This window comes from Phascolarctos cinereus, unplaced genomic scaffold, assembly GCF_003287225.1.
Source record: "Phascolarctos cinereus isolate Bilbo 61053 unplaced genomic scaffold, phaCin_HiC Scaffold_4;HRSCAF=312, whole genome shotgun sequence".
Lineage (NCBI taxonomy): Eukaryota > Metazoa > Chordata > Mammalia > Diprotodontia > Phascolarctidae > Phascolarctos > Phascolarctos cinereus.
Window position 1 is genome coordinate 311381704 of NW_027555847.1, and position 21290 is coordinate 311402993.

The window sequence follows — 21290 nt, forward strand, 5'->3', positions numbered from 1 at the left end:
GATACATAAAAGCAAACACACACAAACTATGTTTGTAGGATAAAAAGGATGTATAATTTTATTTTTCTTCATGGGTAGTACTAAAGTACTGTCCAAGAAAACACTAGGTTTCGACCTTCTAAGAAGAGGCCTATAGTGCATTTCAAGTTAAATCATCTGAGTGGGAAGTTAACTGAACCAGTGGCAAGTTTGCTTTACAGATTCTTGACCCACAACTCAATCATGCTACCAATGTTGCTACCAATGTTGCTACCAGTGTATGGTAACATGACAATATGGCAATTTCCAGAAAATTACACATGACCATCAGATAGGATGCAACAGAGAAACACAGAATAGTGGGCATCAGTAGGCTGTAACATACAACCAATGAAGAACTCTGAACAAAAAGAGAAGTAAAAGATGGCATCGAGAAACTAAATGGAGAAAGAACCAGCTAAGGTTTAGGGTGGACACCTGTGGTGCTGTCAGCTTTCTTTACCACGAAAGAGGTCTTTTTGGACAGTCACTCAATAAACAGAAAATTTTTTCTATTTTCTTTTTTTTTTAATTTTAGACTTAAATACTAAAATTTAAATACACAAGAAAAAAACAAACATTATAAACTTAAATACAAAAGGAAAAAAGTATTGTCATGTGCACAGCATATAAATTTCCAATTTCATGAAAGCCTATATAATAAATACTACAGGTTGTGTTCTGAGCTGTCCATTTTTTCTTTGCTTCCTTGTAAGTTTTATTTTGTTCTCTACTGTGCACTTTTTACTTTGTTTCTCACCCTCCCCACCCAGAAGGATATAATTAAGCACAGATATATTTATATATAGATATACATATACACATACATGCACATATACATACATAGCCATATACACACACAATATATATATATATATATATATATATACACACACACATACCCTTATATATATATACACTTACTTATGCATACATGTATTTAGAAATCTATAATCATACTCATATATAGATATATACTTAGACACACGGATCCATGTAAGACCATGCTATACTTATTTGTCCTCTGTTTCTCTGAGGGTGGATAACCTCTTCCTTCATAAGTCCAAGTCTTTCCTTATTTTTCCAAATCCACCAACTTGTTATTTCCTACACCACAGCAACAGTCCCAACCTTATACTGTCTAGTTATTTTAAATAGTTCAAAATAACACTGATGAATACAGCTGACACAAAGTGTAGTTTCCCTAGTTTTCTCTTTTGATTAAATCTATTCTAGCCTTAACTTTGTCCAAGATCATAATTACCAGCTCTGTTCCTTTTTCCCTAACAAATTCTGCTCCTGATCTTTATTTTACTTGTGCATATCTCTTATTTCCTATCCCTCCTAACTCCTCTACTTTGCTTCTACCTGCTATTTTGCCCTCCTATTACTTCACCTTCCCCCCTTTCGGCGATCCCTCCATTATCTTCCCATTCCATTAATCTAAACACCTTTCTCTATGTCTCTTTAACCTATTCTCTCACCCTCCCCTCTAAAGATCTCTCCCTTATCCTCTCCCCACTCCCTATCTCCTTAGCGTTTTATTTCTTTCTGAGTTTAGAAGACTTCTATACTTTTCTAGATATATATGTATTGCTCCCTCTTGAACTCATTCCCAATGAAAGTAGGTTCCCAGAACAACCAGCCCTCCTCCCCCATCTAATTCCTCTGTGTTGGTTCTTCCTCTCGCAGCTCATTTGTATAAAATAATTACTCTTTTTAGCTATTCCTAAATGGTTTTACTTTTTACAATCATATCACACTCAGGTCTACCCCAATCTTGGTTATGAACTACCCAATTACTAATAACAATATTAGACACAGGATTTACATTTCCTCATAAAAATGGTAAACAGTCTGTCCTCATTAAGTCCATCATAATTAGACTTTGGTATGTGCCTTATATTTTTCTTGGCTCTTATATGTCAAATCTTCTATTAAGTTCAGGTTTTGTTTTTGTTTTTAACAAAATCCTGAAACTCTGATAATTCATTAAATGTCCATTTTTTTCATTCAAGATTATACTTAGCTTTGCTAAGTATGATATTTTTGGCCAGAACTCCAGTTCTTTTGCTCTTTGATGTATAGTATTCCAAGACCTGTGGTCTTTTAATGTCATCTCTGCTAGGTCTTGTGTGATTCTAACTGCAAAAATGCCCCGTTTGAATTGTTTTTTTCTTGTTGCTGGTAATATTTTATCCTTGAGCTGGAGGTTTTAGAATTTGATGATGATATTCCTGTGGGTTTTCCTCATAGATCTCTTTCAGGTGGTGATCAGTGGATGTTTTCTATTTCTACTTTCCCCTCTTATTCTAATGCTTCAGGACAATTTTCTTCAATTATTCTTTTATTATTCTATCAAGATTCTTTTTTGATCATAGCTTTCAGGTAGTCTGATTACTCTTATGTCTCCAGATCAATTGTTTTTCTTATGAGATGTTTCACATTCTCTCCTATTTTTTCATTCTTTAGATTTTGTTTTATTATTTCTTGGTCTCTTATGACTTTACTTGGCTTCCCCTTGCCCAATTCTGACTTTCAAGGAGTTGTTTTCTTCCTTAAGATTCTGGATCTCCTTTTCTAATTGGTTGACTTTCTTTTCATAATCTTCTTGTTTTTCTTGAATTGTTCTTTTTTTTTCTTTTTTAGTTTTCCTCAATCGCATCTAATTTTTAAAGTCTTTTTTAAGTTCTTCTATGAATTCTTTTTGGGCAGGTGACCATTTGACATTACCCTTTGGGATACTAGAGGGTTTTTTTGCTCCTCTGAAGGCAAACCCCAGTTTCCCTCTATTCCCACAGTAACTTTCTATGGTTGAATTCTTTCTCCTTTGCCAGTTCATTTTTTTTTTTTGGTGGCGGCTTATTTTTTGTAATCACCTCTATCCCTGGGGTATGGGGGATGTTGCCTCTGGCCTCAGATCCTTCAGTTCTCCCTTCTGGCCTGCGACAGAAAACCTCTGGCCTCCAGTAGGTGCCCACAGCAAGTGGCATCCCCAACTCCACTGCTTCTGCACTTGCCAGGCATGTGCTGCTTCCTTCTTGCCCAAAGCCGCACCTCCACAGCACAGCTGGGCCTGGCATTCCTTGTCTGCAGAAGTTCTCTCAATCTTCCCCAGCTCAGATGCCCAACTCCCCTCACTGGCCCAGCAGTAAAAGTTCTTGTGGCTAGGGGCAAGGTTACCTCCCAACTCAGTTAACCACAGGGCTTACTCACTTGTTTAAGAGAAACTAACCTGGACGTATTTACTCTTCACAGGGACCAAATCACCTCCTGTGACTTTTCTTCAGGTCTGCTCTGACTGTCCTAGGAAGACCACTGTTCTGCCCCTACTCTTATTTATTTTTACCACTCTGTGTTTGCCCTGAGGCACTATTTTATCTCATTTCTGGGGGAAATCTGAAGAGCTTGGAATTTTCTGACCTACTCCACCATTTTCCTAGAATTCTCTCCATTAAATAGCAATTTTTAACCACCAAGGAGAAGTTACAAGATGTATCTGCCAAGACTGAGGTCTGTTGAAGTTCTTCACTAATAACTTCTGCTCCATTTGGCTGTATAGAAAATGGTATCAAATCTGAACCAGGATGATAATGAATTATCATATTGGAATATGACTTCCGGTCAGGTCAACCAAGATTTTTTTTTGTCCACTTCATCTGATCACACAGAGCTGGTCATTCCACAGACATTCCCTACATCAACTGAATTAGTAGACATACTTATAACAGGAAGTCAGCAAAAAGAAGCAGAATGGGAAAGCATAAATGCACTATTCACAAAGAATGGCTTAAAACCAGTGTTTTTTTGTCAAAAGGACACATGGAAAAAAGCTAGGTGTCATCACGGAGAATTAGAAAGACTTTAAAAAGGTTGCTGGATGACAGTGCAAGGAATCAGAATGTGATCCATCAGCTCATCGAAGCAATCTCACAGCTTAGGAGGAAAAACGAGCTAATGACTTGGAACAAATCGTGGATAGTGTGAAATCCAAAATCACTGAACTTGAAGAAGAATCTGTAGTCATGGTTCCCCAGCAACAGAATCAAATGAAAGAATTTCAAAAAGATCAAAAAGCTGCACAAGCAAAATACCATCAGTGTGAACAAAAATGGATATAGCAACAAAAAACTCTTCCTTGTTTGCAGAAAGAAATTCACAAATTATAGAAAGAGGAAGAACTTCATGTTGCCTCTCAGAAAAGAGTTTTTAACTGGCTTTGCAAACAAGCAACACAGACTGTCGGGATAAATAGTTGCTTATCCTGATTATTATGAACCCAAAATTAGAAAAATTCACAAGGAACTAAGGCACTACGAAGAAGATAAAGATACCGAAGGAGGAAAGGGGGACTTTGTAGATCCGGATGGTACATCAAATTATAACAACCCTCTCATGTCATTCCAGAATCAACTGAGAAACATTAAAGCCAAGAATGATAAAGTTTCATATGAAAATCAGAATCTCATAAACATTTAAAAAACAGGTTCTCATTGCATGATTTAAGACTTTATAAATAACAGGTAAAGAAACTGGAGAAAGCCCTTAAGAAAAATATAAAATTACAGGAACTCCTCAGGGAAGACAAATCTGAAAGCTTAGACAACAGAGATTCTGAGATCAGCAAAACAGAAATCTAGCGACACCCTGTTTGACCAGAAATACTTCAAGATCTTAACCAGCATTAACTCAATTATAAGTAATACAAGAGGTCCAACGGTAATATACAAACAGAGCAAACAGCCCTTCCAGAGTTATAATAAAGTTAGCAGTCAAGAAGGTAGATTTGAGCATCTTCCTCTCGCAATAGGAATGCGGGCAGACCAGCTAACATCTCTAAAGGACTTGTCTAGATCTCTGGAAAAACTGTCTTAGGAGCTGCTGCCTTGGCATAATGTGAAGTGATATGATAAGAGTGAAGGTGCCACTAAACTCGAAGATATTCTATTTATTGTCAATACCATTTTCAAAGAAGTTGAACATAAGAAAAAGAGTGATATGCCATGCCCTGAAACTTTACAAGTAATTGTTAATCACTTCAAAAGCTATCTGATGTAACATCTGTGTCTGGAATCTATCCTCAAATGAATGAAGTCTACACCAGGCTTGGAGAAATGAATAATGCTATGAGAAATATCTATGAGATCCTAGAACTAGATAATTCATCATCACTAAGTGTCCTGGTGAATACAGTTGGGAAATTGTGTAAAATAATTAATGAATATGTGGACAAACATATTCAACAGGTTTTGGGCACCCAGGATATCCAAAGTATTATCAATGAATTTTTTCCCCAGCCTTTTAGGCTTCTATACAGGATCTACTTCAGATTTTAGAAGTCAACAACTTGAATGCCATTATTCCTGAAGTAAAGAAACTAAAACTAATTATAAACTAAAGAAAATGAAACCTTCCTTTTTACTATGTAAATTTTATCTGTAATATATTTTCTTTATGATTGATGGAACAAGGGCTATATTTACTCGCATAAGTCACCTCTTTTTCCCACCTGTAGTAAACACTGGTGACATGGCTAATCTTCATTTTTCACAAAGTTAGTCTTTGATATTTTTAATTCCTATTTACCAAATAATTGTTACTCTCTCAGAATTATGCAGCATCATTTGGGGGATTGAACTCTTGAGTTTTCTAACTTTTCTTCAGCAGTTCCTGGCTTACAAGATTTAAGGAAAGCTGCTTATGTTTTGGAAACAGAGGGTAATGAAGTGTTAAGTGTTGGCATGGGGGTATTTGCCTTTAAGATTTCCTTTGAGATTTGAAATTTAGAGCTCTTAACATCTTTGGCCCAAGGGAAGTAGTACTGGACTTGTTGATGACATCAATTCTCTAGCAAGTTTGGGGAATGAACAATTCCATATCCCCCAAAAATCAGGGAAGGAAAGAAAAGGGAAGGGGTTTCAAAAAGAAGCTAAGAGAAGGCAGAGTTGTAATGCTGCCTAATTCTTTCTTTTCTCTCTGTCAGTGGCTAGCTGCTCCTTGAATATAACCTTGTATATGCCATGCCAAGGACAAAACATTCCATCTAGATAAACTCCTGTTGGCAGAAGCAATTGCAGTTTCAAATTGGATGGTAAAGGTCAGGGATCATAGGTGAAAAGCATTTTTTTAAACTTTCTTTCCATGATGGAATAAAAGAAATTAGTAAATAGGAAGATAACTACCTCAAGAAAGAGTGTGTTTGGGGAAGCTAGGTGGCACAGAGGATAGAGCTCCAGCTGACTTGAGTTTAAGTCTGGCCTCAGACACTTGACACTAACTAGCTGTGTGACCCCGGGTAAGTCACTTAACCCTGACTGCTTCACCCCCAAAAAAATGGGGGGAAAAAAAAGAAAGCATGTGTTTGAGAGCTCGATTGTGATCTATACATATATATATATATATATACATATATATATATATGTATATATATATACATATATATATGTATATATATACATGTATATATGTATATATATATATATATATATATACACACACACACACATATGCCTATATAGATGTTTTTAGAACATGTGACTGAAATAAGTATTTTATAAAAGTAAAAAAAAGAAATGATATGATAAGATGAGAAAAGATAGGCTGGTCAAAAGGTGAGGATAAGGGATGACAGGAAGACTGCTAGAGGGTTCTATTGAGACTTTCTTGTTAGCAGGAGAAAGTGAGGAAGGCCTATTGGGTAGATGGCCTGTGGCAAATTTATGAGAGCACATGGATCAGGGTCACACAGAATTGGGAAGCATGGATGGATAGTTATCTACATTGCTGGAAGGAACTTCCAAATTGATAACAGATCCACTTGAATATCTGGGTATCTATGGATACAGGATCTATAAAAATACAAAGTAAAACTACTCTGTTTGACATTTAAAGCCCTTCACAACCTGGCTCCAAACTATCTTTTCAGCCTTAAAATGCATCATTCCCCCGCATATACTCTATAGTCTAGGCAAAATTTGAATATTCTTATATGTGTGCTAACTGTCCCCTTAATAGAAAGCCTTGAGTCAAGGGATCATTTCTTTTTCGGTCTCGTATTACCAGCACTTAGCACCGTACCTGGGATATAGCAGATGCTTAATAAATGTCTATTAATTTACTAGACGAGGGTGGCATTTATTGATACCCCTCTGTCTGTGAAATTTGTGAACATTTCTGATACAGAAATCTCAAAAGCTGAAATGCTGGAGGTCTGACAGCAGAATTTCCCTGTCAGCATCACCCTGTTCTCTCCTTATATAGTACATATCTGTGGAGGCAGATAGGTGGCTCAGTGGGTAAGAGTGCAACACTTGGGAGTCAGGAAGACCTGAGTTCAAATTCTGACTATAAATACTAGCTGTGTGATCCTCAGGTTAAGTCATTTAGCCTCTTGCCTCAGTTTACCTGCCTGTAAAATGGATTGATAATAACAACACCTATTTTACATGTTTATTGTAAGGATTGAATAAGATCACACACAAAGGGCTTTGAAAACCTCAAAGTTCTATGAAGAGGATGGCTATTATTATGGTGCCTGAAAACAGGAATTATTAACCTAGGGTCTGTAAACTTAAAAAAATTACAATAGCTGCATTTCAATATAATTGGTATCCTTTGTAACCCTATGTATTTTTATTTTGCATATTTTAAAATATTATTCTGAGAAGTGGTCGACAGGCTTCACCAGACCGCCAAAGGAGTCCACATCACAAAAAGACAGAGGATCTCCATTTTAAAAGGATTTACAAAAACACATCATTTTTATTAAAAGACTAAAATTTTCAGCTAAGTCTCCTGGCCTTTGTGACTAAGGCTGTTCCCCAAGATTTGAATCTACAATTCTGGCTACCAAAAGACAATTATTTTTAAAACTCCAGCCTTGTGCCACTTGGTATGCACTATTATTATCATCCCCAAAAGTACCTATTTGTGCTTGCTGCCCAGCATTTTCTGCACAGCCATATGGCCTAGCCTAACCATTTTCACAACATCCAAATAAAGTACTTCAGATTTCCTTACAGTTTTATAAATTTCAGACCACTGGCACAGTTTGTACCCAAAGCATCACTCACCAGTTGGTGCACAAAGGAGAAGCTTATTTAGGGTATGCTGATGTTAAAGAACAGACGTGTTTAATGATGTGTTCCAAGAGTTGGCTAACAAATTTACCAAAAATAAGCACAGATAAGTACAGAGGAACATAGACTTACAGCTACAAGGGACCTCAGAGATCACTGTACAGATGAAATTGACATAAAATGTTTATATTTTCCAAATCTGATTTGTCTCTGAATTCTCTCTTCCTTCCACTTTTCAACATGAATCAAACCAATCTTGGGGTATGTATTTACACAGGCATTAAAACGGCAAAACAAATAAATTACAAATTTCTCTGGAAAAATCTTTAAAAAAAAAAACAAAACAACTTACAATCAGGGACAAACTTAGTTTTCAAATTAGTGACTTAGAAAAGTAATTGGTTCTGCCTGTCACTGAATTTGTAAAAAGCTCCCAGGTCAAAATGCATCTGTGAAGGTATAATTACATCAAATTTGTTTGCTGGTACCTCATCATGAATCTTCTGTTTTAGCAAATCCCATATTAAAATAAAAAGTTAAAGAGAATTGTCTACCTGTACATTATTGCTGCTTTTCTCTATGTTTTACTGTAGTCCCAAGTGATTTTGTTAATGCAAAATAAAATAGAAAGTATATATACTATACATTTTTCTGGAAAAATAAATGAAGCTATATAGAATGCAGATGTTAAAATTGTTATTTCAACACTGGCATTTACATACCTGCTTACGTCCAAGTAGAACTCTATGAGGTCAAATGAACTGATGCTTATAGGCCTTAAGAAATATGGCTAATTTAAAAAAATAATCCTACCCAATTTTCTAGTGGGCTGCAGTCTGAGGACAGAAGATGAGGAAATTAAGTAACCATTACATATTCTTACATGGTTCAGTTGGAGTACGCCAACTTTATATTTCTTACAAGAGAGAAATTCAAATTACACTAATTTGCATGATTTAAGTTTTGGAGGAGTCAAATATTTTCTTGTGCTATGTGCAAGGCTGTGTGTGCTAAACTAAAGATGCCAAAGGACTGAGACAGTGTCTTCCAACAACCCTAAGATCTCTCTCGTTATGATTTTCACCAACTTACCTTTTTGTGATAAATGCTACAGAGTCCTCTCTCTATGTCAGGCAATTTGCACAGATGATTTTGTATGTGACCAAACACACTGGACCCAGAGATGAGAATCTCTGACACTGCATCAAGTCGGGCATTTATTTCCCTGTTAGAGAAGAATGATTGCAGTTATCTAAAAAACCTCCTGAAACACCCTGCTCCCTCAGAATACAGGTTCTTTCCAATGTTACACAATTGGGACTTTAAGAAATTCCACAGTATGTTAGACATCTTTAAAAAAAAAAAAAGGAAGATATGGGGCAGCTAGGTGGTGCAGTGGACTGCACTGGCCCTGAAGTCAGGAGGACCTGAGTTCAAATCCAGTCTTAGACACATAACACTTACTAGCTGTGTGACTCTGGGCAAGTCACTTAACCCCAATTGCCTAGCCCAAAAAAAAGGAAGACTGGTATAAAATCAGCCTTGCAGTGAAATAAAAGAGAACCTCATAGGTCATTTGCTTTGCTAGGGACAAGGATCTTTATCCCTCTACTCTTTAATTACCATTTAATCAAAGAACATGGAAAATCCATAGATATATCTGCATGGGGATATGGTAGTGATTATCCTAATTGAAGTGACTGAACAATAACCATGAAACCATCAAACAATTAATTTGATTCATTTTTTGGTGAATAGATTGCTTGACTAAACCTCACAAAAATAAAAGAAATTTAAAGCTTGAAGGGACCTTAGCTATAATATAATCCAACCTACTCAGTTTAAAAGGAAGATGGGAAGAGAAGGGAAGGGAAGAAAAGGAGAAGGGGAGGGAAGGAGAGAATGAGCATTTATTAAGTGCCTACTTTACAAAGATTATCTCATTTGATCCTCACAACAATTCTTCAAGGTAGGTACTATTATCCTCATTTTTCAGTTGAGGAAACTGAGGCAAACAGCCCTTAAATGACTTGCCCAGGGCCACACAGCTAGAATGTATCTAAGTCAGGGTTTCCTGACTTCAGGTCTAGTGCTCTATGTAATGCACCAATAGAGGAAATAAAAAATTAAAGTCTTTGAAAGGTAAGTGATTTACTCAAAGTCATGTAGCTTACAGAGGCACATCTGGGACTGGCACCCCATCCTCCTAACTCCTTGAGGGTTAGGACTCTTTCTAATAAGCTAAGCACCATGTTGTTGTTGTCACTTTGTCTTCTTTGTACATATAAGCATTCATTCAATAAATATTTATGGAGTGACTATATAGTTCCAAGAAGTACATGCAGCAGCCACACCCTGATAAACAATCTTGGCAGACAGGCTGAACCAAGTTTAGGGTCACCAACAAGCCTCAAGCCCATCGGTGAGTTAGGGGGGTGTCTACCCCAAGCATATCCACCCCAAGCACATGAAAGCTTTCCCCGGTGGAATGGGCGAATGACAACAATTTGTTCCAACAACTACGAGGGCAGCTGACACAGGCGCTGTGGCGCACTTATGCCTCGGTCAGATGTCGAAAATGCCAAGGTCATCCATTGCATCCAGGGCCACTGCTAGTCCTCTTGACTTCTGTCCTACCACTGGACTTCAATGACTCAGGAAGAGAAAGTGACTTCTCTTATATAGTTATAACGACCATGCGCAATTCTGCCTCACTTAAACCCAATTTACAAGCAAGTCAAGATATCACCGTGATGTCACTGGTCCTCTTGAAAACAAAGGATGAACAATGGAGTACCCACTGTGTTTAACATACATGTTCCCAGAACAGGGCTACATGGTGACTTTGGTAGTTTTCTAATTTAAGCAGGAAATATAAGCAATTGAATCCCAAGACACTATCAAATTAGTCTTCAGCCAACTCACTATGTGACCTCCAACCTACCAGTTTGGTTTTATCTCATACTACTCCTTTTCACATATTCTATTTTCCAACCACATTGGATGCCTCTCTGCCCCCATTTTTGCTCTGACCTCTCCTATTGCCATACCTTTGTTCACACAATACCTCGTGCTTAGAATGGATTATCCATCATTTCCCACCTGGTGAAGTCTCCCTTCATCCTTCCTTTCTTCCTCAAGCTCAAGTGCTACTCCTCCATGAAGCCTCCTTTGCTTCTGGTAAATTTTCAGTATGAATGAGCACTTACACCTCAGAATCGCTAAAAATCATGGTTTGATTGATTGTTCTGTGGACTGTCTAGACTTAAGAAAGTGTTAATAATGCAGATTAAGCTTGAAGTGAGTATAAACTTTTTTTTTCTGGAGACAGCCTAGCTGTAAAACATTTACCAGCTCATCCCTGTATTGCTCTATAAATGTTACTTAAGTTTGGTAGAAATGCAGTAGGGAACAGAGGGAATGAAGTAATAACCAGACTGGAGGCATTTATGGAGCACTTCAAGGTTTGCAAAGTGCTTTAAATCCATTATCTCATTTAAGCTTCAGGACACCTCTGCCTTCCTCAACTTTCTCAATGATCTTCTGGGCTGTCTCCTTCAATCAAGAGGCCAATCAACGAGTATTATTAGGTAACTACTATGTGCTGGAGATGGGAGATGGAGTGTCCCATTATGCATTAAAGGGAGAGAAAAGGTCAGTTTGCCTGGACCACAGGAATGAGGGGGAAAGTAACGTCCAGCAAGGATGAAAAGACAAGCCTCTGGAGTTGAATGGGCAGAGTAGTCACATTTATCTTACTTTTCCTTGCCTCAGAGTTGTTTTTGTGCATATCTCCCCTCCCTCTTTAGAATTTAAGTTCCTCAAAAATAGGGAATGTGGCAATTAATAAGTGTCTGCTGAATGAATAAGTAATCCTGGGCATGTTAGTTCATCTCTGGAGCTCAGTTTCTTCATATGTAAAGTTAGGAGGCTGAACTAGACAATCTCAAAATTCCCTTCTAGTTTTAACATTTTATGATTCTGTATACCCAACTTGATTCAATTTATTAAATTTACTGAAAGCCTATTACGTGCAGGACACTGACTAGATCACGGGCATAACAAAGACAAAAACAAAGCAATTCATACTTTCAAGGGGTAGGGTGAGACAAGAGGGACAATATATTAAAAAGTAAATATAAAGAAATTTGGAAGAAGGGGAAGAGCACCAATAACAAAGAGGAGAACAGTAACCTACAGAAGCAGCATCTGAGTAAAGCCATGAAAGGAGAGAAGGATTCCAAGCAGTGGAGATGAGAAGGAAGAACATTCTAATGGGGAGACAGACAATCTGGGCAGATGTGTGCAGACAGGAGATGGAAAGTATTGTACCAGGAACAGGTGAGCTTAGAGACAGACTTCGTAAGAGTGACTGATGTTTAACTGGCCTAAAAAAAGATAGTCTGAAGTCAGTGTCAAGAGCTTTAAATGCTGAAAAGAGGGTTTATAGGAAGGCAAGCCCAAATAATAGACTGTATCTGCTGATGAAGGACCAGTCTGGCTAAGTATGTCAAAGCTTGTCACCAAAAGTTTGACCATTGGGTGATCAAATTCATAGCCACAGGTAAAACCCATTCGGATTAAAATCCGAAAAGCTGAGAGTCACAGGACTAAAAGCTGGACGATTAAGTTTAGAGATCCCAGTTCAGCCCCTTCATGTTCTAAAGGGAAAACTGAATTAGGACCAGTTCTAGGCTTAGCTGGGCAGAGAGTGCTGGGCCTGGAGTCAGGAAGACCTGAGTTCAAACTCAGCCTCAGATACTTAGAAGCTGTGTGAGCCTGGGCCTGAGTTTTCTCATCTGTAAAATGAGCTGGAGAAGGAAATGGCAAACCGCTCCAATATCTTTGCCAAGAAAACTTCAAATGGGGTCACACACAGTCAGACATGACTGAAAGAACTATAGTTATCTCTTCCATATCACAACTTTCCCCATCAGGGGATATATTGCAGTTTGGCTTAAGAAATTAAATGGAATTTTTGGGGAGTTTTGCAGAAGCCACAGATGACACACAAAAGCCAGCAGATGATACAGAAAAAGTTTAGAAACTCAGAAATGCATAAAATATATGCATAGTATTGTATAATATCAAGAAGAAAAGGAACTCCACGAAGCTAGAAGACTTCTCTGGTACGAAGGGAAGGCCAAAAAATTTTACATGGATTTTCCAGATGGCAAGGGTGCAATGCCCCTTCCTGCCCCCACCCCCTGCAATGTGGAAGGGATAATTATAAACAACAACAACAACAACTAGGTCTTAAAAGTTAATGCTGGGTTAACAAGGCTTAATGAGGAGTAGAAGGGGAGAGGACAAAAATTTAATCCTGTTAAGGGGACAATACCTGCAGTACAACATCCTTCATAAGGTTTGTGTGGCACAAACAGAACTCTGGAAGCCTAATAATGCTCTTAACTAGCCAGTGACCAAAATTTATTTTTTGTTCCTGTGAAATTTATATCATTTTTATAAATGTGAACTTGCAAGGTCAGCCTTCGAAAGGCTTTCTGTTGCAATCTGCTGGGTCCCCTGTTCCATTCCCATTTATCCTCAAGTAAAGAAATCATTTTACCTCAGACAAGAGTGATCAGATAAGGATAAGCCCCATCACTGCTATCAGTGCTTGCTAACAAAAGACTGTCCCTCTGGAAGACCCATGAGCCCCAAAAAGAAACAGACTAGCAGGGGACCACAACAAAGGTCAGCTCTCCAGGGAACACAGATGACAAGATACCCTGAGTCATGACTGAAGTTCCTTATCCTGAGCTGGTCACATGAAACTCACATGGCAAAGGAAGAAAGGCAAGCTTCTCACAGCCTCAGCATGGGTGGTCTCTTTTCCCACAAAGGACAGGAGAGCTACAGAGTCACAGAATTGGGCACAAACTTAGCAACTCTGCAGTTTTCACACTATTAATTTCCTCATAGTAGTGGTTAGCCCACAATTGGATCTGTTACCATGAGGGTCAGTGTCTTGGCCCCATGGTCCAAATAGCCAGAGCTCACATAGACAATATCTTCTTATTCAATTATAACTTTTTTTTTTTAGTGAGGCAATTGGGGTAAAGTGACTTGCCCAAGGTCACACAGCTAGTACATGTCAAGTGTTTGGTCTGAGGCCGGATTTGAACTCAGGTCCTCCTGACTTCAGGGCCAGTGCTCTATCCACTGCTCCATCTAGCTCCCCCAATTATAACTTTTTTAAACCAAAAATGTAATTCTTTTATTTAAAAAGACCTAAACAAACATTAGTGAATGAAGTAGATAGTCCTAAAAAGCAAGTTACTAAAGAAAACAAACACAAGGACAATTTGGTACCTAGGAAGCTAGAGGAACTCGGAGCCAGGAAGACCTGAGTTAAAATCCAGCCTCAGACACTTACTAGCTGTGTGACCCTGGGCAAGTCACTTAATCTGTCTGCCTCAGTTTCCTCATCTGTAAAATGGGAATGATAATAGCATCTACTTCCCAAGGTTGTTGTAAAGATAAAGTAAGATAATATTTGTAAAGTACTTTGCACCTCTTAAAGTATTATACAAATATCAGTTATTATTATTACCTTTCTTAACAATCTCTAACCTATGAAGTACCGCTTAACCTGAGTTTATTCCTACGCTTGAACAGAATGCTTCCTTTAACTAAGTTTGAATCTTTATGCTTTATAATCAAAAGGCCTTCTTGAACTATACTGACTCCAGAATCAATTCCAGTAGCTCCCACTTGCCTCTGAGATAAAATATACAATCTTTGAAAGCCTTTTATGGTCTGACCCCAAATGCTCTTTCTGGACTCATTAGATACTAGTCTCATTTCTGCATTCTGCAATTTGGATAGTCTGGCCTTCTCTTTGTTCCACAAAAAGTACATTCTGCGTCCTGTCTTCACACCACAGCAGCGAGACTGTCTCCCGTACAAAGCAGCCTTCACTTCTTTCAGGGCACAGCTCAAGACTGCCCTCTACATGAAGCTTTTCCTGATCCCCACTGAGGGCACTCTCCCCACAAACTACTTTGCATTTAACTACTCTGTATTTATCTGTTATACACATATATGCACAGATACATATATGAGAGAGATTCTCAAGCAGAGAGATATAAAGATATACTTCTTGTCTTCCCTTTAGAAGATAAACTCCTTGAGAACTGGGTTATTTTGTTCTTTGTACTTCTATCCCCAGAATCTAGCACGATGCCTGGCATGCAGCAGGCACTTAACACATGCTTGTGGACTGACTGACAGATCTGTATATAACTGTCATTACAACAGTTTCATCAAATGGCAAGTCTTCTAGAGCCTACAGGATGGGTGTTCAATAGTATCATTATCTGCTCCTAAATCTCTACTTTTTTGATATAACACAAAGAAACTGCCAACAAGAAAGGAAAACCAGCATGCCCCAGCTCCTGGCTTTTCACCTCTCCAATGATATAGCTGCTGGAAGATTTGTTAAAGGCAGCATGACACCACTGCTGTGTGTGTCAAATCCTATGACTCATTATGATAATCATCTACTCCTGAACAAATGAGAATTGGTAACATTTGAAATAAATCAAGTTGAAGCTAAATACAGTAGGTATCAGGACAGGGGAGGAAAAGTCTTCTTGTCCTCTTCTAATACAAAATAAAGCCCAGAAAGAAAACTACACTTTTAAAAAAAGGAATATTTTATTTTTTCCCAATTACAAGTAAAAGTAATTTTTAACATTCTTTTTTTTTTAATTTTGAGCTCCAAATTCTCTTCCTTCCTCTCTCTCCTCCCTCCTCCCTGAGATGGTAAGCAACTTGATATAGGTTATACATTTGCAATCTTGCAAAACATATTTCCTTAGAAAACTTACATTTTCAAAAAGTATAAAGAATCTTTAGGAAGGGATCATGCTCAATGATTAGTCCGTGAAGTATTTATTAAATTTAGTAGAGGAAATTCTTGGCAATAGGTTTAAAAAAAAAAAAAGCTCACAGATTTCTAGGGATAAGGCTTTGAAAAAATAAAACCATTGTGAGAAATGAATATTTCTCTCTTGTATTAATAACTAATTATTCAGGGGCAGCGAAATGGCGCAGTGTATAAAGGTCCGGCCTTGGAGTCAGGAGAACCTGAGTTCAAACCCAGCCTCAGACACTTGACATTTACTAGCTGTGTGGCCTTGGCAAGTCACTTAACCCTAACGGCCTCACCAAAAATAAAAAATAAAATAAAATAATAACTAATGATTCAACCACAGCCAAGGGTTTTTCCCCTTTTCTACCTCCTCATACAGAAATTAACCAGTGTGGGAAATTTCTCTCAAAGATTTGCCCAGACCAAGATCTAATCAGATAGTAAAAGAAATTCTAAGTTTAGGCTCATGGTACATTCCTGCTCCCTGTGTTTGCTCAAATAGGTCTGGGAAAATGTGGATTCTCCCTTTTGTCAGATAGTCGATATGGAAACTGACAAGTCTCTTTGACCAAGCCTTGGGTGATCCAAGTCAGTACTCCAAGACCTTCATTGTAATATAGCCCAGCCTCTCATCGCAATATTCATTTTCTCTGGTAATTGTTTACCAGAGTTGATTGCCACCCTCAGGAACACCTATTTTGCCAAGAGCATATAAACTGTGAGCCCACCACCATGAGGGATCTTTGGTCTAAGAGAGAGAGATGGCCAAATGACCATCCTTTTATTAATAAAGATGCTGACCTTATTAATAAAATGATTAAATTACCCAGAAACTATATCTCTCAAACTTTTTAAATGCCACACTGTGTTGAGTAGGTTTGGACTTTGGGAAAATATAAAGGAAGTAACTTGGCAACCCTATCCAGAGAGCAAAGGCAGAACTACATAGTACACCACTTAGTCTTAAGACAAGGCCATCCACACAACTAGATTCATTATATAAGCACCAAAGTGAACCATGTGAAGAAAAAGAAAAATAAGCTCAAACAGTGTCCTGTATCCATGTCTCAGGACAAGGTTATAACAATCACTATATTGAGAAAACAATACAACAGACATGGAGACAAAGAGAAGTAGTCTTTTTGCATAATAACGTCGGAGAGGCTGTCATCTCTTCCATCTAAACAGGAAACTGCACTGTCATTTAGGAACAGAGGATGACAATAAAGACATTACTGCTGAGTGGTAAAGTAAGGTACTTGAGGGTGTTCTGAGAGCATCACAAATTTTCAGGGCATGAAATGTAGGCACTTGTCATTTTCATCCCCAAAAGCAGGAAACAATCGAGTGGAGGTTTCAGATGCAATGGTGATTATTCTGGATTGTTCAAGACAAGCTGACTAACTATGAGTGTCCTTAACTTTTGGAGACAAAGCGGCTACTGATATTAATCCTCTGTGTGCATGACTATGCTTCAAAGGTCCCAGATATAGCCTTTTTCACACCAAGGAGATGTGTAGCTGGCTTCCTTACTGGGAACCATGTCTGCTCTGTTACTCATGACTGTTTTTATGTACTGATTTTGCAAAGTTTCTGTGACTCCAATGCAATAGCTTTGTTATAGAAAGCTGTACCTCAAATAAAAAATATCCACATGTGGAAGCATATAGCACTAAGGCCTCTTTTCAAGTTAAGATCCAAACTGCTGAGCTTTTCTACCTTTAAGTCAATTTGCTGCAAAGAGCTAAGGATACAGCATAGCCTAATGGACAGAGTGCTGCAGATATAAAGACTCGTGACATAAGACCCTTCCAAAGAGATTACTTTCTAATGGGCAGGTGGAAGGAGGAGGGACATTTATACAACTAGCCATATATGATATGATAATGTTTGATAAGTTTAGGGTAAAATACTGTGAAAAATGAAAGAGTACTTTCAGTTTGAGGGGGAAAGGAGAAGGGAAATATTTGAAAAGGGCTTAATGGAAAAGCTGTTACCTCATTTGGGCCTGAAAGAACTTTAAGAGCTGAAGATCAGGATAGCAAGGAGGGAGGGATTAGGGAATGCATTCTAAGCCCAGGAAATTGCATAAGGAGAGACACTGAGTTGGAAGGTTGCAGAGTGGTAAATTTGGCTCAAAACAGGGAATGAGACTGGATGACCACTTGTCTGAAAGATATAGGGGGGATTTCTGTTGGATCTGATGAACTGATATTCCTTACAACTCTGAGTTTCTATGACTCTATTAGAGGACAGGATAAGAACAGAAAAGGAAAGTAGTTCAGCATAGCTAGAAAGATGGGTTTGGTTATTGCAAACCTTTAGCTCAGGACAGTACAGTGATATCCTAGGATACAACAAAATACTTATGGACCACAAAAATTCAATTAAAATAGCTTTACTTGCAATTAAAAAATGGGTAAAAGGATACAACTTACTAATTCAAATGGAAGCTGCTCCCTTTAACCTCTGAATTCACTAGGACAGCAATGGTGGATCAAAAAGGCAAGATGACAAAGCCAAATTAATGGTTCAAGAATGATGTCTTTGTCTCCCAGAAGGTAAACCATCCCAGCCTGCATAAAACTGATGCCATTCCTATCACATCCCACCTCTGTGGCAAGGTCCTAAAAATTCTGTAAAGGATCTTTCACTACTTACAAAGCCTCAAGGAAATTAATAACTTTACAAAGTTATTTTGTGAAGACTTCAGAAAGACATCTTACAAAGACCTCAGAAAGAAGCATACATAGCATTGGAGGAAGAACTTAATACAAATAACCAAAAAAAAAAAGCCAAAGACATCAAGAATATAAAAATCTTCTTTAAAAAAAGTTAACTCCATTTTCAAGGGAGGAGATATCAGGGGCCATTAATAACAAGTCTCCTGATGTCGTGCAGCAATGACGAACAAGAGCAGCACCAGGAACATCAGGGATACAGCAACAGTGAAGACAGCTCCGACACAGCCAATGATTCCCAGTGTGAATCTATAGCAAAGTAGCTAAGAGGTTACATGGGGCTTGAGTCAATACTAGGATTCATCCCCTCGTCTCAAGCACTCTCTGTTCTCTGACCCACAATCCAAAATATCCCCTAACTTGGGAGCCTCATCAGAAGACTGATAACAAACATTTGCCCCTTTAAAGGCCTAAGCTGAGGGGATGTCCCCTTGTTTTGTAGGGACTGAAAGAAACATCTCCCTTTCATCTGGGAAGATCACCAAATTGGCCAAGGGATGCCCATTCTCTCAGGTGCCCATGTTTCCAGTAATTATAAAAAGACAATTTTAGGGGCAGCTAGGTGGTGCAGTGGATAGAGTACCAGCCCTGAAGTCAGGAGACCTGAGTTCAAATCTGACCTCAGATCAAACACTTGACACTTACTAGCTGTGTGACCATGGGCTAGACACTTAACCTCAATTGCCTAAAAAAAAATAAAAATAAAAAGACAATTTCACTTCCCTGTATCATTAGAAAGCAAAGCACCTTCCAACATCTCCATCCCTTTGTCCCCCAACCTGCCCTTTTTATGCTTTCTAGAATGGAAGCAAGCCATCCTGGAGGAAAAGAGAACCTACCTATGACTCAAGAGACTCTACAGAGGAGCTGGAATAAAGAAGGGATAGAGGGGTCATTCGGGATTAAATCTAGAGTAATCCATCCTTATCAGGCAATTCTTCCTGGAAGGTAGACCTCAGAAACAGCTAGATGGAAGAGGCCTCTCCTTTCTTATGATAGTGCTGATTAACCACTGACACAGCTTTTGAGAACTATGATAGTCAACTCTAATAATCAGAGTTATGATGTCAAAGCTGTAACTTCAATAGTCCATTCCACAATTCAATAATTCCAGATGCCTGAAGGTGATATGTGAGATGGAAAACCCACAAAATGTGATGAGAACAGGCCCAATTTTAGATATTCTCTGCAGTAAAATGGAGGCAGTTAAACAGCAAGGCAGAGAAGAGTGCTTGACTCAAAGTCAGTTAGAAATTGAGTTCAGGGGCAGCTAGGTGGCACAGTAGATAGAGCGCCAGCCCTGAAGTCAGGAGGACCTGACTTCAAATCTGGGCTCACACCAAACACTTGACACTTACTAGCTGTGTGACCCTGGGCAAGTCACTTAAACTCAATTGCCAAAAAAAAAAAAGAAAGAAAGAAATTGAATTCAATTCCAGACCCAGATACTGTAGCGGTGTGACACTGGGCAAGTCCTTTAACATCTTTCAGACTCAATTTCCTCAACTATGAAATGAGGGTGTTACAGTTGATGGCCTTTAAAGTTGCTTCTAGCTCTAAATCTATGACCCAACAAAAATCAGTGCCCTCAGAGGAGGCAATGGTACACAGAGGGGATGTCATAAGGAAAAATGCTATGTTCTGTAAGAGCGTTACAGTGGCCACTTGACAGGCACTGTAATGCTATATCCTGAATGAGTTTCAACTGCAGTAAAGTGCAACTCTTATCCTGAGATGGCTGAAAATGGCCAATCAGCGTGTCAGTTTGAGGCAGCTCATGAATCATGCAGGATCATGCCACACTGATATTTCAAAGATGGATGCTCTGATTACCACAAGGAACACGATCACTAAGCAAAAGTAGCTCCCTCATCTTTTGTTAAGGGGACTACATGATCCTGTGTCCACCACAGCACAGAATCATGGCCCCCACAAACAGGATGATGATAGACCCAGCACCCAATCTCTTTTTTATAAGGGTGTCAACTTGAGTATTCAGATCAACAGCAGAAGTATGATATCTTTGATGGGCATGAACATGCTCTACAAACAGTTGTGTGTGATGAGAGTCATCAGCAAAATTCCTCTATTGGTCCCAAGGAGAAAAATCTTTAATTTGTTTATTTAAATTTAATTCTCTCTAGGCTCCAGACTACTCAACTAAACAAAAGAGATCATCAAACAGAAGATCTTTGCTAAAACCTACAAATACACCACTTCCATGTTCATATCTGATCACAGTCTCTTGTCATTCCACCTCTCCTCCTGTTTTGCAACCCCAAACTCTGTCCTTCATCCTCACCATGACCTCCACTCCCAAGACCTCTCAGTTCTTTCCCAGGCCATCACCCCTGCACTGGCTATCCTCTCTTCCTGTCCCCATTCCAACCCCTTGGTGAACAAGCGGAACCGTACACTATTCTTATCTATCAGGTCCTTGCCTCCTCCTATGTTTACAGTCTTCTTACATCCTACTCATTCCCAAAATGTACTTTGTAATTCAGTGATTACGGCCTCCTTGCCATTCTTCACACAGGACACTCCATCTCCTGAGTCCAGGGATTTTCACTGTCT

The 21290-nt window shown here is 38.6% G+C and overlaps 1 protein-coding gene and 1 pseudogene across 1 annotated transcript in view; one reads left to right on the top strand and one right to left on the bottom strand.

The window, feature by feature from the left end:
- The window catches only part of MSH3 (mutS homolog 3), a 204065-nt gene that overhangs the window by 92844 nt on the left and 89931 nt on the right, over positions 1-21290 (bottom strand). The window contains 1 exon segment of the mRNA XM_078153148.1: positions 9189-9321. Coding sequence (XP_078009274.1) covers positions 9189-9321 — 133 coding nt within the window.
- On the top strand, positions 3584-5416 carry LOC144456672 (centrosomal protein of 70 kDa pseudogene; annotated as a pseudogene).